Source organism: Chaetodon trifascialis, chromosome 9 (assembly GCF_039877785.1).
Source record: "Chaetodon trifascialis isolate fChaTrf1 chromosome 9, fChaTrf1.hap1, whole genome shotgun sequence".
Lineage (NCBI taxonomy): Eukaryota > Metazoa > Chordata > Actinopteri > Chaetodontiformes > Chaetodontidae > Chaetodon > Chaetodon trifascialis.
In genome coordinates this window covers 22,250,547-22,271,843 of record NC_092064.1, presented here as the reverse complement: position 1 = coordinate 22,271,843, position 21,297 = coordinate 22,250,547, and the positions used below count along the sequence as shown (strand labels likewise).

Genomic DNA, 21,297 nt, shown 5'->3' with positions numbered 1-21,297 from the left:
TTCTGTATTTGGGTGTCAGAGAGGTCTGTCTGTTATTATTCCTTCATCCTGACATGTTTGAAAGACCACACATTGAACTTGATGAAAGTAATTATTTTACCATCACTGAGGCTGTTAATAGACAGCTGATGTGATCCGGTGAAACACACACACACACACACACACACACACACACACACACACACACACACACACACACACACACACACACACACACACACACACACCACGGCCTGTTTATGTTTGTTTTGATCGCAACAGCAGCTGACAATCCCATAAAGCATGCAGCTTCCTGTCTAAATCATCCGAGTCAAAGGTGCTGGTGTTTCACTGAAGTGATCCGAGGCACCCCAAGAGCCTGGTGGAGTGGAGGAAGGTATTGTCTCTCACTTCCATGTTCCCTTGATGAACTGTTGATAACCTCAGTGACAGAGGTAGGCAGAGCTGTGCAGGAGAATAGATATGTTGTATCAAGGATGTGACAGTGTGTTTCAATTCATGGTTCAAAATAGTTTTTCCACCTAGGAAAGCACATCATGATGTCACATGTTGCCTGTCAGGACTGTGCCTTTCACAAAGTCTGATTTCTTTCTGCTTTAATTTACACACTGTTAAAAACACTATAATTATGGATCGTGGTGTTGTTTAAACTGTATGAAAGCTGCATTTTTGTGCTACTTATTTATCGGATTATTAGCTTTATCTATCAATGTATTGCACAATTTCTTTTTCGAGACAATCAGGGATATTTGAATGTGAATAAATATTTCATGCTTTCATACTTCAGGTTTGCCTTGGAATTTGCTATTACAAAATGCATTTTATTAGGACTGTGAGGGTGATACCTCATTAGAACAATAATCCAACTAATCAGTGAAATCTGTGAGGTTTTTGGTGTAATTGGCAGCAACTATGCACCTACAATAGCCTCATAACCAAGAAATAACACAGGCAATAACTGATTAAGTGCAATAACATACTTTTACTCAAAGCAAGACTTCATAAAAGTCATAGGTGAAAGTCCAGATTGTTTTACAAAGGCATCATAACCAGCAAACAAACTTTGATTCCACATGTTGCTTGGACCTTCATAATAACATGAAAGGAGGAAGTCGACATATTGATATGTTGTCTGATAGCAGAACCAGCACACAGCCGGAACAGACAGGGTTAAAAGCAAATAAAAAGCACGATACTATAGATACTAATGTTGCTTGATCTCTGTTTCTTTGGACGCTGTTGAAGCTGTTGTCTTCCCAGACGGACTTTATCTTGCTAATCAATCAGCCTCCAGAGGCATGCGCTGGACATTCAACTTCAGCCTGTCAAAATACAATTTAACATACCGCAATCTGGAGCGCAGCAAACCTGAAATGCTGAACTTTTAATGAACTGAAAAAGCCCCTAAATTGCTGGTTGTAAGCAATGATTCAATTAAAGCCATGAGAGCTGAGCCCCAAAACAGAGCCCAGGGAGCCCATCCCATAGACTGTACATGTCTGCTTCCCCAAAGGCTGACACTCAGCAAGGAACCAGAGCCGCAGATAAGGCAGGCTGGACAGCTAAATCCCTTAACAGTCCGCTGTCACCCTCTAAATCACACACCTTTCCCACCGTTTCTTCAAGTGTGAGCATGGCAGGTTTTACATGTGACATATATCTTGCAGAAGCTTTGCGGGCTGGATTTGGAAACACGATGGGGGGGTGAGCACTCTGAATGACTGTAGCCAACTTTTTCAGACATCTGTGAGCAGATATGTTACAGGGTCACCATGTCTCTAAGGCCCAAACCACCTCGTTTCAATTTAGGTTTTTAGAGAAAACACCTTATTATTGCTCTATGTCCGTCTGCCAACACAGGGATAGAGCAAGACTGGACAATAGACAGGACAATCAAGAACAAATCATTTGAGTGAAATGTCCCACATTTTTCTCAATTCCCCACACAAGGTCCTTTGCTCTCTCTTCTCGTTCTTACATTCCCATCAATCATCCCTCTCTCCTTCCTCCCTTTCTTTCTTTCTCTCTTTCTTTCCAGTGGACACGGCCACACATATCTCCAGATGCTTGCTGTGACCGCCCCACCATACCAGACACACCCCCCTCCAGCTCCAGATTCCCTTCACCACCAAAAATTGAACGGTAGGCTCAACATTTACACACAGGCCTCTCCTAATTCATCCTAATGAGCAGTTTTGCGACAGCTTTAGAGCATAGGCGTGCAAGGCATGTCATTTGAATGAGCAGAGCTGTTGTGTGCGTTTGGTCGCTATTCTAGTTTGCCCATCTGCTGGTGATGGACAATTATCGTGCCATGATTAGAGCCAGATCAGAAATACTGGATTTTCTTTTCCACAAAGGGAAACATGTACGAATGCAAAATAGTTCTTGGTTTTCAGAGCACTCATATCATACCATGTTTTATTCCCCAAATAGTTTTGGCTATCTTGCCTTCATCAGGATGTGAATTTAGAAGATAAATATGATGACACAAATATTACAACCATTTTTAGAAAAAAAGAAAAGAAACAATCTTAATAGTATTATATGTTGTGAAATATGCTCATTCGCTTTTTCACCCAGCCACCAGCACCTCTAAAGCTCACTAATTTGTGCATTTTACAGGTGCTTTGGACACAGCAAGGCTAGCCAATCTAAATGAATCACCTTCTGGCTCTGTTTCATTTACCACTGGCACATGAGAGTGTTGTTGATCTTCTCCTCTCACTTTCAGCAAGAAATCAAATAAGCTATATATAACAGGCACAGCACGTTATCCTCAGATAACAGTGATGATGGCAGGGGTGGAGCCAGATGTTGTAAACATTCAAGGTTTAGCCCAAGATACTTTTCCCATTTACAGTTGTTATTTGCACTATTTTTCAAGCCATTTGAGATAATAGAATGGCTGAAAATATGTACATCATCATCAATACCTATATTTATGTACTTGAGATCTAAATTTTGTCCATCTATAGCCATATTTGAGGTATCTGTACCTATATTTTAGCTATATTTCTTTATTTTGTAGCCATTTACTATATTTATCACCTCAAATTGTGTGTAATATCCCTGTTTACACTGAATTCCTTGATTTGATTTGCAAATAACCTAGTGAAAGCATATTGGCATGTTCAGAATTTCATTATTTGACACGTCAGTCACCTTCCAAATCGGTTGTGATTGGTTTGATCTTCACACACAAAAAGTGAAGGAAGCCCCTCTGGTCAACTCAGACTGTTATTGGCTTCTCTGGTTGCTTGGCAGATTGTGATCGGTCAAGTGAGGTGTTGTTTGAAACCTGAGAGTTAACTGGAGCCATGATAGTGCCGGTCAGTATACGTTTTCAGAATTTGTAACGGGGAAAACACAGAACACAGGGTAAAACATCTTTCTGTGGATTATTATCATGTTCTGGACTAAAAAAAATTACTGCAGTGGATCAACTGGGCATTTTCGATGTTACCAGACTGTTTTTGTAGCCATGTTATTGATCTGTGGACCACTGAGAGATGTAATTGGTGAGTTACGTTAATGTTGGGTGAATTTTAAAAAACGTTGTTTGTCAAATGTTAGCGTTTATTGTGCCTCCTGTTGTGATTGTATCTGGAAGTGGTTTGCATCAGTCGATTCACAAGAATCTTAGCTTTCTAATGTTGTATAATAGGAGTATAAATGTAAACGTACCATTTGTGTCAATAGACGAGAAGAAAAATAAATAATAATAAATCCTCAGGTGGGCTAGCAAGACAGCAATCTATATTAGTCTAGTCGCCTCAGTATCTCGCTGCAACTCACCTAGCTAAGTGTTACAGCTACGGATTCATAAACATCAGTCTGCAGTTCACTGGCTGATTCTGATAATCCTGAAACACTTTCTGTGGTTGGCGGCTGAGTTTGACTCCACATGAAAAATTGTTCATAAACTTATTACATGGCTCAAGCAACCTCATTCACTGACTGTGACACAAGTAAAACAAAAACTCCAGCATTCACTCTCCTTTTCACTGCGGTTTGATCTCCGTCATCTCCTAAGGGAGCTTTTAGCAGGGAGACATCCGACTATGTTCACAAGCTAGTCTGCAACTTTGTTTGCCAAGTGTTTGGTGTTGAGTACATAGCATATACTTGGTTTGGAGAGCTTTTGTGCTGAAAAGAGTTGCTTGCTGTGTCCAAAAATGATGCTCATGAGAGCAGTAAGACTGAATCAGATTAATAACAATGCATGTAAAAAAACCAAAACAATGAGCTGAAAGATGCTAAAACGTTTGGTAAAGCTAAGTAGCTGCAGAGTCATGTGATAGTTCTCTGTCGATTTGTTGTTACCAGTGAGCCCTTTGGCAAACAAGAGTAAGCTGCTGGCAACTGATCGCAGCTCAGATACCTGCAACAACATGAAATGAGACAACAAAATAACTCTTTTCCTTATTTTATTAATGTTGGATCAGAGAAGGTCAAACAATGCATGCCTCAACCTTTTTTACCAGCACAGCCTTGTTAGCTCAGTCCTGCCTGTTTTTGCACTACACTGTGGTTATATGACTCGGTTTAAATGTGTGTATCTCTGCAAATATGTGTTTGTGTGCAGGCCAGTCCAGTGGGCGTCTGTGCAGCACATGGCTGTCCGATGCATGGTCTCTGCTCCCTGGTCTCTCCTCATTAGCCTCACACAGCGCAGCCGTTCCCCTCTCGCCCCCTCACCTCCTCCCCCCTCCTCTCCCTCTCTACCTTCCACTCGCAGCACACACAAGGGGAAGAGCGAACCTTTTGTTTTCTGTGTCCGACCTGCACCCTGTTCCAGCCCTCCTCCTTTTCTCTCCTTCTCCTCTCCGTTGACTAAATCTCTTTTCCGGCTTGATACTGCTGAAAACCATATGGTGTGTGACATCATCAGGGCAGGAAGCAGGGAGAGGGGAATGGTAGAGCACGGGAGAGATTGGCTTGCCAGGTCTCTGTGCAGTGATGTCAGCAGAAAAGCACTCTGGGAGGCCCGTTGGGGGGTGAGAGCAGAGCAGGTTGGAAATTGTATCTTTCTTTCTTTTTTTTTTTTCCAGATTTCACTCCCACCTGGATAATCAGAGGCTGAAGGAGGGCAAGTATACAGGCAGCGTATACCTTGAAGGGAACTTTGATGTGATTTGTTAACATGTCAGGTCATGAACTGTTTTCCGAGTTTACATTTGTGTGCAGGTGCTGTGCAACGCCATTCTCTAAAAATGTCAGCGGAGTCTCATTCGGAGGGATTTCAGATTTTTCATGTGATGCTTAAAACTTCTGCAGATCATCTAACTGCCTCTTCCTTTTAGTTGCTGGCAGTCTCAATCTGCTCACCAGGCTTTATGTCTGTCAACCTCCCTCCCTCCCTCCCTCCCTCCCTCCCCCTTTTGTTCTCTGGGTGAACTCTCCAGCTTTGTTGTGAGATCCTGGTCTCCATACCATCACTGCCGACCCATCCAGCTCTCTATCAGCACATCCAGATACACACAAACACTCAGTTCACCACTCGCACAGTCAGCATCACTCTTCTTCATGCACAAAGACACATGCATTGAAATACCCTTCCCCTGTGATGAGTGGCAGAGCTGGGGAGGGTGCCAGGCAAGGAGGGAAGGTTAGAGGAGAGGAGACGAGAGGAGAAGCAGAAGAAGGAGAGGCTGTTGCAGCTGTGGTTTTGGAGTCGGTCTCTGCACCCCCTTGCTGCCCCCTCTCTCCATCTCCTCTCTGGCTCCTCCGGGGACACACGCCTTGGCCAGGCCCCAGGAACCAGGGAGTCAAGACCAGGCTAAGGGGGAGAAAAAGGGGAACAAGGGAGGGAAGGAAGGATATCACAGAAGAAAGGGAAAAACAGAGCTAATACAAAAGCATTGTCAGGCAGCACCTACATAAACAGGAGAATGCACGAGACTTTGCTCAGAGGTTTTCATGGGCAAAGCGGTATCATATTTCTGAAAACACTTGAGCCTGTTAAAGTTTGTTTTACTATTTGATACTGGTGCTGTCATGCGGTTTTATGTTGCAAAAAAATCAGTCCTCTCTTTTCTCAGAGTTGAAGTACCTTAACTGTATTTTTGAGAGGATACCATTATACTGAAATATTTCAATTTTGCATCAATTATTATTATTAGTCACCTAAAAACAGTCAGTGCATTCTATTGCACTTTTTCGATGCAAAGTATTGCATGGAGCGAAACCTGTAACTCACTCGTTTGCCTTTACCAAGGTGCAGATTCTCCACAGGGGGGGCTGTTTAGCCACAGTTAGACAGGTATTACCTCTATAAGTACAGGCCAGCATGTGTCCCCTACAGGACAGGAAAGTCATAACAGCAGAGGCTTACATGACAATCTTGCCTACCACAAGTACGGAAAGTAGGCTGTGAGGTTTATGTGTGTGTGTCCTTCTTCGACATTTTGCTTTGAACACTTTCATCATATTCTACTTAAAATAAAAGTATTTATAAATGGAACATCAGTTTTTCATACTAACCCCCAATGGATATTAAATATTTGACCATCAGATGTGAGTCTGAGTGTTAACTGTCTTTATAAATAGCTTTTTGTCCAAAGCTATATACTTCACATTTATGTCAAAAACTGACAAATCAGTTCTGATCAGGATCCTCCTCCATTTTTCATCAAAGGTGGACCATCCTGGGGCAGAGGACTGAGTGTGAACTCTGCAGGTCTACTCTGTCCAGAAGTGACGCTCATTCAAAGTTTCAAAGATACAGAAGCTGTAACTTTCCTTGCCTGTAAGCGGTGCATTTAGAGAGCGTCAACATCTGTATGTCTGAAGTGCTGGCAGCTCTGCATTGCTTGATTTTTTTTTTATGACTAGACACCAGAAAATCATAGTGACTTTGACAGATATTCACGTTGTCTGTTGACAGATCTGTATAAATATTTAGATTTTTTGACATGTTTCTTTGAGAAAGCCATGTGCTTTTCTTGATGTTATACAGCCCTTTAGCACTTAGACAGTATCTCCTCGTGTAGCTGCTCTTTTCCTTTGCCATCAGCAGTCTGTCAGAAACAAATGCCTAAATACTTTTTCAATATGTCGATTGTGCGATTGTTTTTGTTTTTTGGCTGCTGCATGTCCTGTGGTTAAAATGTAACTTTAAGTAAAGACTCATTTGCACTAAAATGAGATTATCCTGTTTTGTTAATGCCAAATTTTGGATCTTGATATAAAGATGCTGGCCAGTATCACTGGTACCTGAGTGTAAGCAGAGGGTTGACTCTTGAAATCCCTTTGGGCACAGAGGGCGTGAACAACACTCAGCTCTGTCAACAATCAAACACTCACTGTCCTCTGAGCAGCTGATTGCAAATTGCTGCTGTCGGTATTTTCATCCTCCAACGTCAGAACAGTGCAGTTGTACTGAGTATCAAAAGGGAAAGAAAATGATTTCCACAGAAGGGCGATGAAAAGAAACTGTTTGAATTTCCCGTACTTTTCAGCTGTAAATTTGCCAGCTCTATTCCACAATCCACTGGTACTTCCCGAGGAAGACGAAGAATGATGAGGGTGGAAAGAGAAACAGCACAATTTATCGTCAAGTGGGTGGATGAACCCAAGCGAAGAGACACTATAGATGAACACTTGGTCTACACGTGGCTGGTCTGCTTCTCTTTTGTTATCTTGTCAAAAGCAGTCGTAATAAATTCAGCTTTAATGCGCACAGAGGTGTGATTTTTCATGGCTGGGAGAGCTGTCTGCTGGGGGGCTCATCCTTATTAAATTTGAGATAAGCTTATCAGCGCTCCACTTCATCCTTTTATGCATTAACCTATGGTTTTATTGGTAGCCCGCCTCAGCACATGCAGGATGTTTGGGTACGCCTGTGCATGCTTGAACCCAGAGTGTGATCTGTTCACCCCCACTGCCCTGCAGTCCCGGGTTCGTGTGTGTTTGAGGCATATTCTCTCTCTCCTCTCCCCCACCACTCTCAGTGTTTTATGGGCTGTGTGCTGCGGTGCACTGACCTCCCTCTCACCCCGGTGCCACCCAGCCGGTGCAGGATTCAGGCGCGCATGGCCCCTGCCAAAACCCCATAGCGCCACATCTGCAATCCATAAACGCCAGCCACTCTCGCTCTCCTACTCCCTCACCCACACCGCCTCAGACTCTCACACTCCTCCATTTCACTCTCTCTCTCTCTCACCCACTAACTTTTTATTTAAATTTCCAAATTCTATGCATCCCCCTTTTTGCATTCCTCTGACAGCTTCCTCCCACCACTTCTGGTTTTATTCATGCTGAACATCAACTGGCTCTTCCCTTATCTCTCACTCCCTCGCTGCCCCTTTTCTCTCCTTCCGTTTCTTTATCCGCATCCAACGGAAAAATCTCTCACCCATTATATCTTCAGTGGGAGCCAACTAAGTGTGGTGGCAGTGAACTGGGAACCACAAGACATTCCTGATCCAAACAGCACTAAGTCACCAGCGTTCACGTCTCCTGACAGCGGCCTGTGCCAAACACACACTTCACTTATGGGCTGGATTCAGCCTCACCACGTCGCAGTTGGTCCCCAAACAGCTAAATGTTTATCTGTTTCAAATTGATAGTGTCAGGGAAAAATGTAGCATACGCATCTAAACTCAGTACCATTTTTGTACATGTGTTACTTTAAGAGCATTCTCCATCCAGGGGGTATTGAATTCCCCCTCCCCTCGCCATGAACTGTTGGCCAGCAGAACACACACACCCCTCCCCCTGGCCCTAACAAGATGTGTTCAACACATCACTGTTACTGTGCCCTTGCCTTAATACATGTTAAAAAAAACCCAGCAAAGTAGGAAATAAATTGAGTGTTACCACAAAACTGTCCAGAGCTCCTAGCTTGCCCCCCATGGGCAATAGAGACATTAGTCTTTCTCGATTCTATTATCTTTTTTCTTCAACTTTTTCCACTGTAATCAAATAAAAATGCAGGCAGTGAACTTTTGCTCCCCTTCGTTTCTTGGATCATGTTCTCCTCTCCATCCCGGAGTCTTCACCTTCTGGTTTCCCAGACATATTGGCATGCCTCTATGGTGCAGTCCCAACACAGCCCAAGGATGAATCATGTTGCTGCAAGCATGCAAGAGCTCAGTTTTATGATAAATATTGCAATTCATAAGTCAGTGTTTTCCTAAGCAAGAGAGCACTGGGTCAGGGAAGGACGCGAAGCTGTGGAGCGTTTCAGCTTCAGTTTGAGAGCGACGGAGAGGTTGTGATCCGTGTGTGTGTGTGTGTGTGTTGACAAGAGCTGTAAAGGAGGCTTCAGGTCAGGGTAAGACCACCATGGAGAGAAAGAGCAGGGTGTGTGTGTGTGTGTGTGTGTGTGGAGGGGTACATACTGCTGGTAGTAAGCAAAGTGCCATAAATACCTCCACTCATCAATGTCCATAGATTTTTAGGAACACCACTTGGAAATTATTTATGAATAACACTGCACTGAAAGTCTACCAAGAGCGTGTTTGGAGAAAAATTATTTTTAAAGCTGCTCTCTCACCCTTACACTGATAAAATGTTGGTGCTACGTAGCATGAAATAGCTTAAATGGGTTAAGAGGTCTTGCATTTTGTGCTTTATGTTGGTTAAATTCATTCCAAGACTGGTGATTAATTAGGTCTTGGTAGCCTTTCTTTTGTACAGTCCATTAAAGCATGTTTGTGATAAATGATTATATAAATAAATGAACCTGACAGCTGCTATTTGTCAAAATCTCAAAGGCCGCAAGTCATTGAGAATTTTTGCTTGAAAGTACAACTTGGGAGTTCTTTTGCCTGATTAAAGTTCCTCAAATAGTCCAAACATTATCTATTTTGTCCCATTTGGTACATTTTAATGTGGCTGCAGACTTTAATCCACATCTGCATGACTTCAAAGTCTTGCCAGTGTAATGGGTTTGGTACATGACTAATGTTAAAACTATTATTGACTTGCCAGTTGCTGTGGTAACGGCCCTCATTATCTGTTTAATCAGAAAGCATTCAACACATACACAGCTATTCGTACAACCGATGTCACTCAAATATTTCTGACCCATTTCAAAGTTGAGTGTTGCTCAACAAAGCAGCGAGGAGCTTTACGAACACTTATTCGCCACTGCCATCTAGTGGCCGAAATGGACTCTGCAGCATGTCAGAGGCTTTGCAGCATAATGGAACAAGATGAACAGCAGAAGATATATGGGATCAAAATAGTTTTATTTAATACACATTACACTTTTTGGAAATGTCCTGTGATCACACTGATGTAAAGTATGTCTGCAAATACATGTCCCTCCTCTAGTCCATGTCCAGGTCTTCCATCTCCACAGTGGCCTCTCTCTTGACCCACGGTAAAGGCGAGGGCACGTAGGGGTCGTACGTCCAGCGAGGATACACTCTTTTGTATAAATTCATCAGGACAGTGTCTTGAGAGCGCAGCTGATTATCAAACACACACTTCATGTGACCGTGTGTTCCTGAAAAAAAAACAAACAAAAAAAAAAACCATGGCAGCCAGAATTCACAGGAGATAACAGACGTTGCTCAAAGAAGCTGCAGAGTTTTGTTTTTCAGTTTTCTCACCTAAAGCCTCCTTGATGTGACCTCTCCGACCCCATTTTGTCCGCAGCTCCACTGGCTTGAACCACATGATATCATCTGGCACAGAAAGAAACAGTAAACTTCAAGCTTAAGGACGGAAATCAAACACGATCCTGTCCTGAGAGCAGCCCCTCACCTCTGTTAAAGAACATGTAACGGACAACCGCAGAGCGCCGGTTAATTTTGAACGGGTGACCGCTCAGCACGATCCTCTTCAGCATAACACGCTGAGGGTCACAACTGAGCAGACTGCCTGTAGCCACGAGGTCCTGGATGCCTGGAAAGACACAGAAACAAGAACACAAGCTCAAATACCAGTGCAGAATGAGCTTAAGTGGATAATCGAATAAAATAATTAAACAGGCAACAGAACGGTCGGTCAAAAGTTTAAAATCAAGGCAGCCAGACCACTAATGAAATCTACTTTTTTACATACAGACGGGACTTTTCATCTCACCATCGTTCCTTTGTTTGAAGAGCAGGACTCCCGCAGGGGGGAAGGTGATGGGAGCGTACACCGACACCACCGTGGGGGCATCTGGCCTGAGGAAGCGCTCCATCTTGTGTTTGTCAGCTGGAGAAGAGCAGGGCCGAGTTCAAGGCTTAGTCATTCACATACGACGTCGATCCAGCAGCTCAGTCTCAGACCACTAGCTTCTACAATCACTCTGCTAAAACACTGTTTTGAATAGAAGTGACTGCAAAATCCGTAAAGTGTTTTTATATGCAATCATTGTTTGCTGGATTGAGTACCTGATGTGTGCTGGGAGAAGGTCGGAGAAGCCCGGAACCTCCGAAATCCACAGTGAAACACCAGCTCCTCTTTGTTTTTGATCGGCTCTGTATTGCTGGGGTGTCTCCTCACCAGGAGGTGCATCACTGACATCTGTGCACAGATGGAAAAAAAAAAAAATGACGCAGCCAGAAAAATCAATAATATTGTGCTGTCAGTGTAACCAGCAATGTTATAAATTCAGATACTTCCAGAGGTCAAAGCTGTGGATCATACCTTCTGTTCGTGGGGCAAGAGAGACACCAATATGAGAGGTCTGCCTGACTGCACGCTCTCCATCACAGAAGAAGGCACATCGATGACGTGCAGCGTGACATACCAGCCCACCTGAAACAGACGGAGTCAGTGAAGCCGCAAATCTAACAAACATCCATCGACAGACGAAGACGCTCGCTCTTCTTTTACCATGGCTCCGTCTTCCTCAGCTGCAGCCTCAGCCAGGATGCGGTGGCGAGTGCGCTCAAAGCTCTGGAACTGGAAGATGCGCGAGTAGTTCAGAGGCAAGTTCTCCATTGGGTCCCACGGCGAGGAGCGGAAACTTTTCAGGCCTCTGTAGCGCTGGAACCTGGACACAGAGGACATCAACGGGATCGAATGTGGCGATCATCAAACCGTGTGAGGAAAATGAGCTCAGAATTTCTTTTCCTACCAAACTAAATTCACATTACTTGCTTATTTATTCCTCATCCTACAATAAAGAAGCAGACCTGATTCGAGCTGCCATGTCGAGGGGTGTGTCCACCTCGTCAGGGAACATTTCATGGGCTCGAGCCTCACGGTAACGTTTGAGACCTTCTTCTTCTGCGGCTTCATCGATGTGCTCATCATAGCGCTGATCTGCTCCAATTCGCTCAGTGGAGCACACCTCTTCCTCCTCCTCATCCTCTTCTTCCTCCTCTGAGGCACAGCCTGAACCTGGCTCCTGAGCAGACATGATACAGTACAGTTTGTACCAATATGTAGTGAGCCCTGTTGATACTAAAGACCTGAGCAGAGGAATCACAATGGCCTCTACAACATCCCCATCTGAAGCACCTTTCCCCCACATTTCCTGTCTGCCTTTTGATTATATACCAATTAAAAGCAAATCACCCTAAATCTTTGGGGGTAAAAGGGGGATTTAGATAAGATAGCACGGTCACAACTTCAAGTCTTCAACGAACTTTGACTTTACAGAACAAAGGAAATCTATTCAATTTGTTTACCCTAAAATCTAGCCTTGCAGAGTTTGATTTATCCGAGCTTTGATACATCCACCTCTGATTTCTGCCACTCTTACACAAAGGAAGTTAATTCAGTTTATTTGAAGTGCCTCCAACCCTCCACCCCCTCATATCAGGGTGGGAAGCAGACATCTCAGTGCTACATTCTATATATCTCAAACGTGGATGAACAGATGTCTGCTATTCTCTTGCTGTTCTGTATAATACTCCCCTATTACAAAGCAGGATTTATACACATGCACACCTTTTTTCTAGTTCACCACGGCAGCTTTTCGCCTCCCCCCTTTCTAGATTGCGGCCTCGATACTTTACAAACAATGACCTGATGCACAAGCAGGGAACAAGTGCGGTCAAAGAGATTCTAAATATAGAAATTGTAATTGTACAATAGCCAAACATGAACAAAACTAACCCAGCCACAATAAGAGCAGTGTGTTGAGAAGACTTGGACTGTGCACAGAAGGTTTTGCGTCTGTATCTGATGTGAAAAGGGGTCACTAACTATGGGAATCCCTCGTTTGCATAGATTTAAATTTTGTGCCTTTCCCAGTGTGTCCACAAACGACCGTCTTCGGTGTTTCCACACATTTGCTCTTAAAATTTCTAGAAATTTAACATCCCCGGGCAGTATATTTGTGCAAGGAAATGAATCATCAAAGGCGACATGTTTTACAGTGCTCGCTCAGCTGGCAAATTACAGGCAAAGCCAGACATATGAAGGGAAAACACCCAGCATGGGGCTGATTCACAACCTTTCCAACATCCCTGCTGCAATAATAATAATCATTATCATTTGAAGTACCCTTTTCCCCATTGTTACCTCTCCTAAATGCGTATTCCTGTGCGCTAACCTTGACATCAAACGCATGCTAATAACAATTACAGATCGTAATGAACCCATTACATAAGGAGAGTTTCCCCCACTTCTTTTCATGCAGAGCTCGAAATAAATAAATGGTCGACCCCTCCCTTCGTCCAGACAGGAAGTTCTGTTCACAGGACAGGAAGACAGGAGGCTTCTCTCGGGACTCCTGCTCCAAACACTATTGTTGTGGTGAGCAGCCTGGCACTGCAGGCCAGAGACAGACACTGAGAAAACAAACAGTGCCTCTCAGTTATGAGGTGCACTGACCACGGGTCACGTATGCACCGCTCCAGCCCCGGAAACCGCCGACGCTCACACTTCAGAGCAGAGTACTGTCTTCATCATCCTCCGCGAGATTACACCGTCTGGCTGTGGCCACGCTGTTGCCATGACAACAAGAAGGACTAAGAAACTAAGCCTCAAGTAGGGCTTTTCCACCGGCACTCCAGGCTGTAACAGGTCAAACCTCACCGCATTGATTTGTGTTTCCATTACCAGTTGAAAGGCACTGAGTCGTGCTGAGTAGCCCCCGAGGCGGACCGCCACCGGAGTCGGGTCAAAGCACGCCCGACCGCCTCCAAGCAGGTCGCGGTGGTGTTCAAATGGGCTTTGTCATCATTCAGGGATGCTTCAGCAACATGTTTAAATAGAGTACGCCAGAAAATGATTGATAATCGCCTCCTTCTGTCGTGTGTGTCCTGTCTGGAAAGACTTCAAATACCTAAAATTACTTCCAGCATGTACCTGAGAGATATTCTCCTCGTCCTCTCCCTCCATGGCCTCGTCCATCATGTCATCGTCATCATCATCATCATCATCACTGCTTTCTTCATCCATCTCTCCATTCTCCTCTTCATTCTCATCGACAATCCACGTGGCCTGGTAGTCCGATGTTCCTTTAGGGACCTTCATCACACGTTTTTTCTTCCTGGCCTCTGAACAGCAGAGAAAAACATCAAAGAAGAACTTGAGTCCTGTCTTACTGTGGCAGGTTTAACTGCATACAGCCAACCTAAAAAAACAAACTATGTTTGAGGTTATGTTCCTCTTGATTAACTCAAATAGCGAAAAATATTGCTGCATAGTTCCACTTTGCTTTGAGCTGTAATCAGGGGAAATGCAGCAAATGCCAACAACATCCTTGCAAAGTGGCTTTGCTGTACAAAGTTTCCTCTATAAAATCCATTTGCTTAGGTGATGTCTCTCATAACTGGTGTTAATCCCAATATAACGGGATTGCTCCAAGAAACAAAACTGGATTACACTCAAATCTTTCATCTAATCAAGTGTGGGGAGCCGACCGCTACAGCAATACATCATCCTCATCTTATCAACTGTATCCTCTCGAAATGCTATCATGTATGAACTCTGTGCACCTTCAGCTTCCAGCAGCTCTGATTCCGTTGGCCACGTCTGCTCTCCATCCATGGGGTCCACCTCAGCCTCGGCCTGCAGACTCTCCCTGCAGGACGGGTCTGCTTTCATGAGCACCCGCACTGGAGCTTCATCTTCACCTCCATCCTGCAGGAAACACAGACACTGGGGTAAGTGGCAAACTCAGCCCACTTACAACCACTCACACAGTGTGACATTTACATGACTTATCACAACAGTGGAGGGTTTTACATTCTTGACTTGTTGCTGCCACCCATTGCATTCATTAAAACACAACATGCAAATCTGGTACTTACATTTGCACAAGTATCTTGCTCGCTCAGGTAATTTAATATAATCAAAAAACGTGACCTTTAGAGGCCGACATGAAATTTCCTGTAACCTTTCAAGTCTCTTAAGTTGAAAGTTCCTTTTCTCTGACTAAGAAAAACAAATAATCTTCAACACCTATGTGCAAATTTGTCTCAAGTAATGACAAGTATACAGGATTTATAGCAAATGGGCTAAAAACTGCAACAAAAACACTGGTATGGTTCCATGTATAACTTCCATATTTAGTAGGTTATTGTTCAGCCTAGTTTTATTTTGACACCGTGAAGAAATCTCTCTTGAAGCTGAACAGCAGAGAGTAGTTTACAGTACTTTCATGTTTGTCATGTTAGCTTATGACAATAAGACTTTATAAGCAATAAATATTAATGATCCCATGCAAGGCAACTTTTTGCATGTTGAAGTGTATGAAATTTGATGACTTTGTCCTACCATCATGTCAACGTCTCCTCCCTTGCCAGGCTTTGCTGGTCTGGCTGTTAAGTTGATGGGCAGAGGGTCTGATGGAGCATCGATCTGACTGAGCTGAAAGTCTCCAAGCCCACTGATGTGCACCAGTCTGTCAACCCGGAGAGGACGGCCACGGACATACCCAGAGACACAGAGGGTGCCCAGGCCAGTGGGTCCACCACCAGTCCCCTCAGCAGGTCTGTTTGGCGTAAAGGTGACATGCTGAGCCAAAAGATGGGAACGTCTGGAGCGGAAACCAAGCTTTCTCTGTCTCTGAGCACCCAGGTGTCTGAGAAGAAGAGTGGCATCCTGCTCCGAATCCAGAGGGAAGAGACGGGCATCGGGAAAACGGATCTCAGTGATCTTTGACAAAGCCCTCCTGGACTCGACCCTCTTCTTCACAGGAAGATCAGACACACCCTGACACACCAGCGCTGCACGGGGTGAATTTAGGGACAGAGAAACAAAGGACTTTGAAAATGTACAGCAGATTTTTATGTATACAATCTACTGCAATGGCAGTCTATCATAGTGTCAATGGAGGGCTCCAGCTGTGTGCTCAGGCTTATACCCACCATGGCTGGGGAGGCCCTGGGCAAAGAGGCAGGAGAGACAGTAGTCTCCATAGCTGTCCCACCCTTCAGTAGAGTCCAGCACGAACACAAGGCTATCTGCAATCTTGGCTACATCCAGCAGGGCGTGCATGTCAGCTGTCCAAAGAAACCATCAGAGAAGCTTCAGAATGGGACGACACATCGCTCACAACGAAAGCATACGACACAGCACAAGCTAGAACGAGATTTTACACCGTTTAAATGATTCCATGCCAATATACGCAATCTCTGTGTTAAGTGTAAAACGTGTTTTTCACTGTCTCTTGGACTGTGTTATTGTCCAAAGCTTCTGTGCTGTCCTTATGAATGAAAAAGTAATGAATACATCTATTAGTCACAACGCTGAGTTCTGCAACATTATTCATGCAAGAATTAACTGCATTCAACTTCAGTTTCACTTCAGCTGAGTGTCAGTAAATATCACTCACCCGTGCTGTGGCTTAGAAAGGTGAACCTTTGTTTAAAACGAGGTAGAATCAGCCCAAAACTGTCGCTGATGCCACTGACGCACCGCTCCTGATGTACGACGCCCCCAGCACCCTCCCCACGTAGCAGTTTGGTAATAGCGCCAGCGTCGACGCCAGCATGGAGGGACACAACAGCGACCAAATGAGGGGGGCCGTCCCGGCTGCCTAGACGCCGCTTTTCTGTCAGGACCTAAAGAGACAACAGACGTGTAAGTTCAGCAGCACCAATCAGGAATTCAAAGAAAACTATTCTTCATCTGAAATGAAAAAATGCACCATGTCTTTCTTGTTCCTGCGTAGCTGGTTGGCTTTGTGCCTTCTGTCCATCTTCTTTTGCTCCTTCCTCTGTTTTTTGGTGAGGGTCAACACTGAAACTCTCCCTGAGAGACAGAAACATGTATTACAATGAGGTGCAAGAGCCAAAATGAAGTGGCAAACATCGTGTAGGTGCACACTTGCAAAGGCTAATTTGGATGTTATAATGGGCAAACCTCATAGTATTTGCTGGGTTTGAATGAGGTGAAGCACACAATGAAGGTGCAAGCTGTCAATAAATCTGTAATACCTATATGAGCGGTGTGCAAACAAGATATTCACATGACTTTCTGTGGGTGAGCTATGACTGATGTCAACAATACAGTGTCTTTGCTGCTTTAAACGCACGATGGGTGGACAATACTGTAAAAACATCCATCTGTCTGACAGACTCTCAGTTCATTGCTCACTGGGATCCTCTTTACATAAGAGCTGTACCATGAAATAATGTCCAAGATTCTGTTTCAGAATGAAACTCAAACACCTCTATGTCAACAAATATGAAATAGTATTTGGAGTTATTCCATCACAACAGTTTCTCAGTTGAGTGTGTCATGTTGCTTTATGAAAGTGTCACATGAAATTAAACTGCAGTATTCGTTGCAGTGCTTATGTACTATGTGGTATTTAATTTATAGTGTACAGTGATGCAATGTTAATTTAATCATGTGATGATTAAAAAATACATGTAAAGTTGCGAGTTATGAAAACCTCCCATAAATATTTTGACAACATTATCTGACACAGTCTGACAGCTGCCCTTTCTCTCCTGATATGTGGAGGTCCTGATCAGCTGACAAGGGCTTTAAATGGTCAACGGGAGACCAAAGCCATTTAGTAACAAAGCCAAGCGCAATTTGCGCAGTTTCTTGCCAAGAAATATGTCAGAAGATTTAATATGTTTCACGTTTTCTACTGACCCGATGCGACCCCTGAATTCACCAGAAAACTCACACGTGTGTTTGCAGAGCATAACCACAAGCGATCACAACACAGCTAACAGTTGTGAAGAAACACTTCATGTCTGAACATGGCTTACCTTTGTTTTCTCTCTCAATTTCACCTTTCGTCCGATGCTTGCCATGTTTGTGGCCTTTATTTTTCTGTTTGTATATGCCGGGTCTGTGGCCCTGCTGTTTTTCCCCATTCGCAGCCATTTTCACCATGTGGGTACGTCAGGGAATTTACTTCCGCACTCGCACGGCGGCGTCATGACGGAGGCATGTCGTCACACTTTCCGGAGAGTTTTTCCTCTTCAAAATAAAAGCCTAGGTTATGACGAAACTTCACGTTGTGACAAGGATTTTCCACAGCAATTTGCAATACTTAATACTGCATTATATTACCGTATTTAATGTTTAGAATTTAAGACAAGGGAAGCAAAATATAAAAAAAATAATAAAATAGTGATAAAAAAAAAAAAAGAAATACAGTACTAACTCATCCAATATATGAGTGCCAGATTAGATTACAATATCCAACAGAGAGTACTAGGTTGTTGAAGTTTAACACAGATACATTCACAGAGAATATTGATAAGATTAAAAAAATAAATAAATAAAAAATGTTTCTCTTTACATTAAACATGCAACAAATAACATTGTATATTATGTGTGAACCTTGTTATATTTATACCCACAGTTACTCAAAACCTAATGTGAAAAGATTCATCCATCCACTCTTTATTCATCCTTTGATATTGAAATCTATTTTCCGTCATCTGATAATGATTCATCCTTGATCCAATTGTTAGAGTTCACAAGAGTAGGGGGAAGAGATGGAGGCATGAGAAGAAAAATAAGAAGTCCCTGATGCAATGACCTTGGCCAACACTGGTGCTAGCAGCTCCTGCAGATGTTCATTCAGACAACAGGTTTCTGCCAAACCAGCATCCTTAAATTGATGGGTTCTTTCAGTTTTACCTTCATGCAGTATAACTAAGCCTGAGAGCATTCTCTAAGATGACCAATGCCTTGGCTACTACCCCTAACACTTCTACCTGTCTACCAGAAAGTTGTGATCAATTCATTGCTCGTAGATGAGTGACATATAGTGTCATATGAAACAAGAAATCCACTTTTTAAATCCACTTTATTTAATTGTCAGCACCAACATTATCATCATCAATATCATTTTCAAGTAAGAAGGTTGTGCTTAGCTGTATATATGTTTCTTTAGCACTTACTGAATTATGCTTATTTTGAATACTTATGTTAAGTTGTAGAAAGAAATTTCTGTGGTGGAAATGTTAAAAACTGAACGTATATGAAGGAAAACATTTAATTTCATTTTATTTTCAAACTTTGTCAAGAAAGTGCATATATATACATTTTGGATTTATAGATTTATAGAATTAGAAGTCCACCCTCTGGTTTGCAGTTAAAGTCTTATAAGACCTACCTTTCCTGCTTTCTTTCTGTTATGCAGTTTCATCATGGCTATTACAGACTCAAAACCAGCCACATTTACTGCTGTCACCTGTAAGGTCTCCTCCCTTCATGGAGCAGCTCCAAGTTGTGCAACACACATGCAGCACCAGTCACATGTGGAACCCTCTGATGAAGAAGTACGTCAAAGACATGCAGCCCCCTCCAATCGCATTCAAGCTGATCCAAAAACCCTCTAGGAGCCAGCTTGAGTAGAACTTGGCCATGTGTTGGCTTTGCAACAGACAAGTTATTGTACAGGCTTAGTTACCATGCAGATATTCTTGTGGGGAGAGAGAGAGAGAGAGAGAGAGAGAGAGAGAGAGAGAGAGAGAGAGAGAGAGAGAGAGAGAGAGAGATTGAACTTGAAGGAGAGGCTACAGGGGTTTCCTCTGTACACTGTTACATCATGCACATGCATGCATTAATAAACAATGGCTGACTATCATGCACTGCCTGAAGGGAAAAAGTGCATACTGTTGGTCTGCTGATGAAGGATTCTTTAAATATGATGTAAGCACCATCTATATGCACCCACTCTCCCATGGTAGTTGTTATTAAATGAAATGAAATTATATTAAATCCATGTTGCTAATTATCATAAACTTTCCAGAAATTAAACAATCAACTATTTTGTTTCAATATTTCCCCACCTCAACATCACATTTTTGTCATGTTTCTGGTTCAAATCCTCAGGAAAAGTACAGTGGAGGGCCTAGAGACACAATCTTTGGTCTTTCAACAACAAGCCTGCTGCAGAGGATCCCCAGGGGAAGACACATAACACACAGTTCCAGTTAAGCTGCAGCCAATAGTAGAATACATGTATTCTTATTGGTTTAGTCCCTGGTGTGGTGTGGAGCATTAAAGTATTATCCTGTGAGTGTGTGCATGTATTTTGAATTGTGTTGTTATGGGTCAGGCCAGGATGAAAGCAATAAAATATACTTATGGACTTTTTTGCCGAGGTAGTGTCATTTATTGATATATACCGCAACATTTCTGTCAATTCTTATTCATGTGTTTTGGATGGCGATGTTGGCCAGCCTGATATGAAACTTGCCATATACATGATTGATCCCCATTCCTAAAGATTTTCGATTGTCCCCCAAAGTTTCCTTTAGCCAGCATTAGGTTAAAAATATACATAATAATCTGCTTGAAGAATATGTTTATGAACCAAGATGTCAGACAATCATGAAATGAAGTTCATACCTCCACAGACCGGAAGAGAAAATATTCAATTTTGGACACTCTATGGACTTTCTGCCACCTTTTATATACTCAAGACAGTAGGCCTGTGAAAACTTTACAAGTTTTGATCAACTGCCTCAACCCAACAATCAAAAGCAATTGTGCTTTTCGGAAAAACATATTCCATCCAGAGCTAATGTATTTTTCTATTTTTACTTTATACCTATTCCATGGTGTATTCTTTTCAGTCAAAAACATCACAACATATGACGAGATACGGAACCACAAATGAATAACGTTTTGTAAGAGTTGAATTGCTCTCCTATATATTATAGGCTGAGTGTTTTTTAATTATGTCTCCGCCTCTGGATGTTTTTGGGTCAGAGAGAGTTTACTGCAACCACAGCAGGCAGGGCGGAACTGCTGTTTGCACTGTGTCGAAGGCAGACGGACAGTCAGGCGGAGTTACTGCTTAACTAAACAAGTTGTTAATATGCCTGTGTGCTAGGTTAAATCCCCAGCTTTTCTAACGACGTCGTGGACATTATCGCGGCTTGTTCCTGGGTGTTTTTGGAGGTGTTTGAACTTCCCTCACATTCTCCCCAACGTATTTTCACGAAGGGAGGCGGCGGTGGAGCGCTC

At 43.1% G+C, this 21,297-nt stretch overlaps 1 protein-coding gene across 1 annotated transcript; it reads right to left on the bottom strand.

Annotated features, from left to right (window-relative positions):
- Positions 1–10,179: 10,179 nt before the first annotated feature.
- On the bottom strand, positions 10,180–18,202 carry tsr1 (TSR1 ribosome maturation factor). Its single transcript, XM_070970350.1, has 15 exons — positions 18,075–18,202; positions 16,997–17,100; positions 16,682–16,910; positions 16,215–16,349; positions 15,622–16,073; positions 14,841–14,985; positions 14,209–14,399; positions 12,084–12,298; positions 11,782–11,941; positions 11,593–11,703; positions 11,337–11,469; positions 11,041–11,157; positions 10,720–10,860; positions 10,566–10,640; positions 10,180–10,459 (listed from the first exon to the last, which is right to left on the bottom strand). The coding sequence occupies exons 1-15, from the start codon at positions 18,199–18,201 to the stop codon at positions 10,281–10,283; spliced, it is 2,514 nt and encodes an 837-aa protein (XP_070826451.1). The 5' UTR covers position 18,202; the 3' UTR covers positions 10,180–10,280.
- Between the last annotated feature and the right edge of the window lie 3,095 nt (positions 18,203–21,297).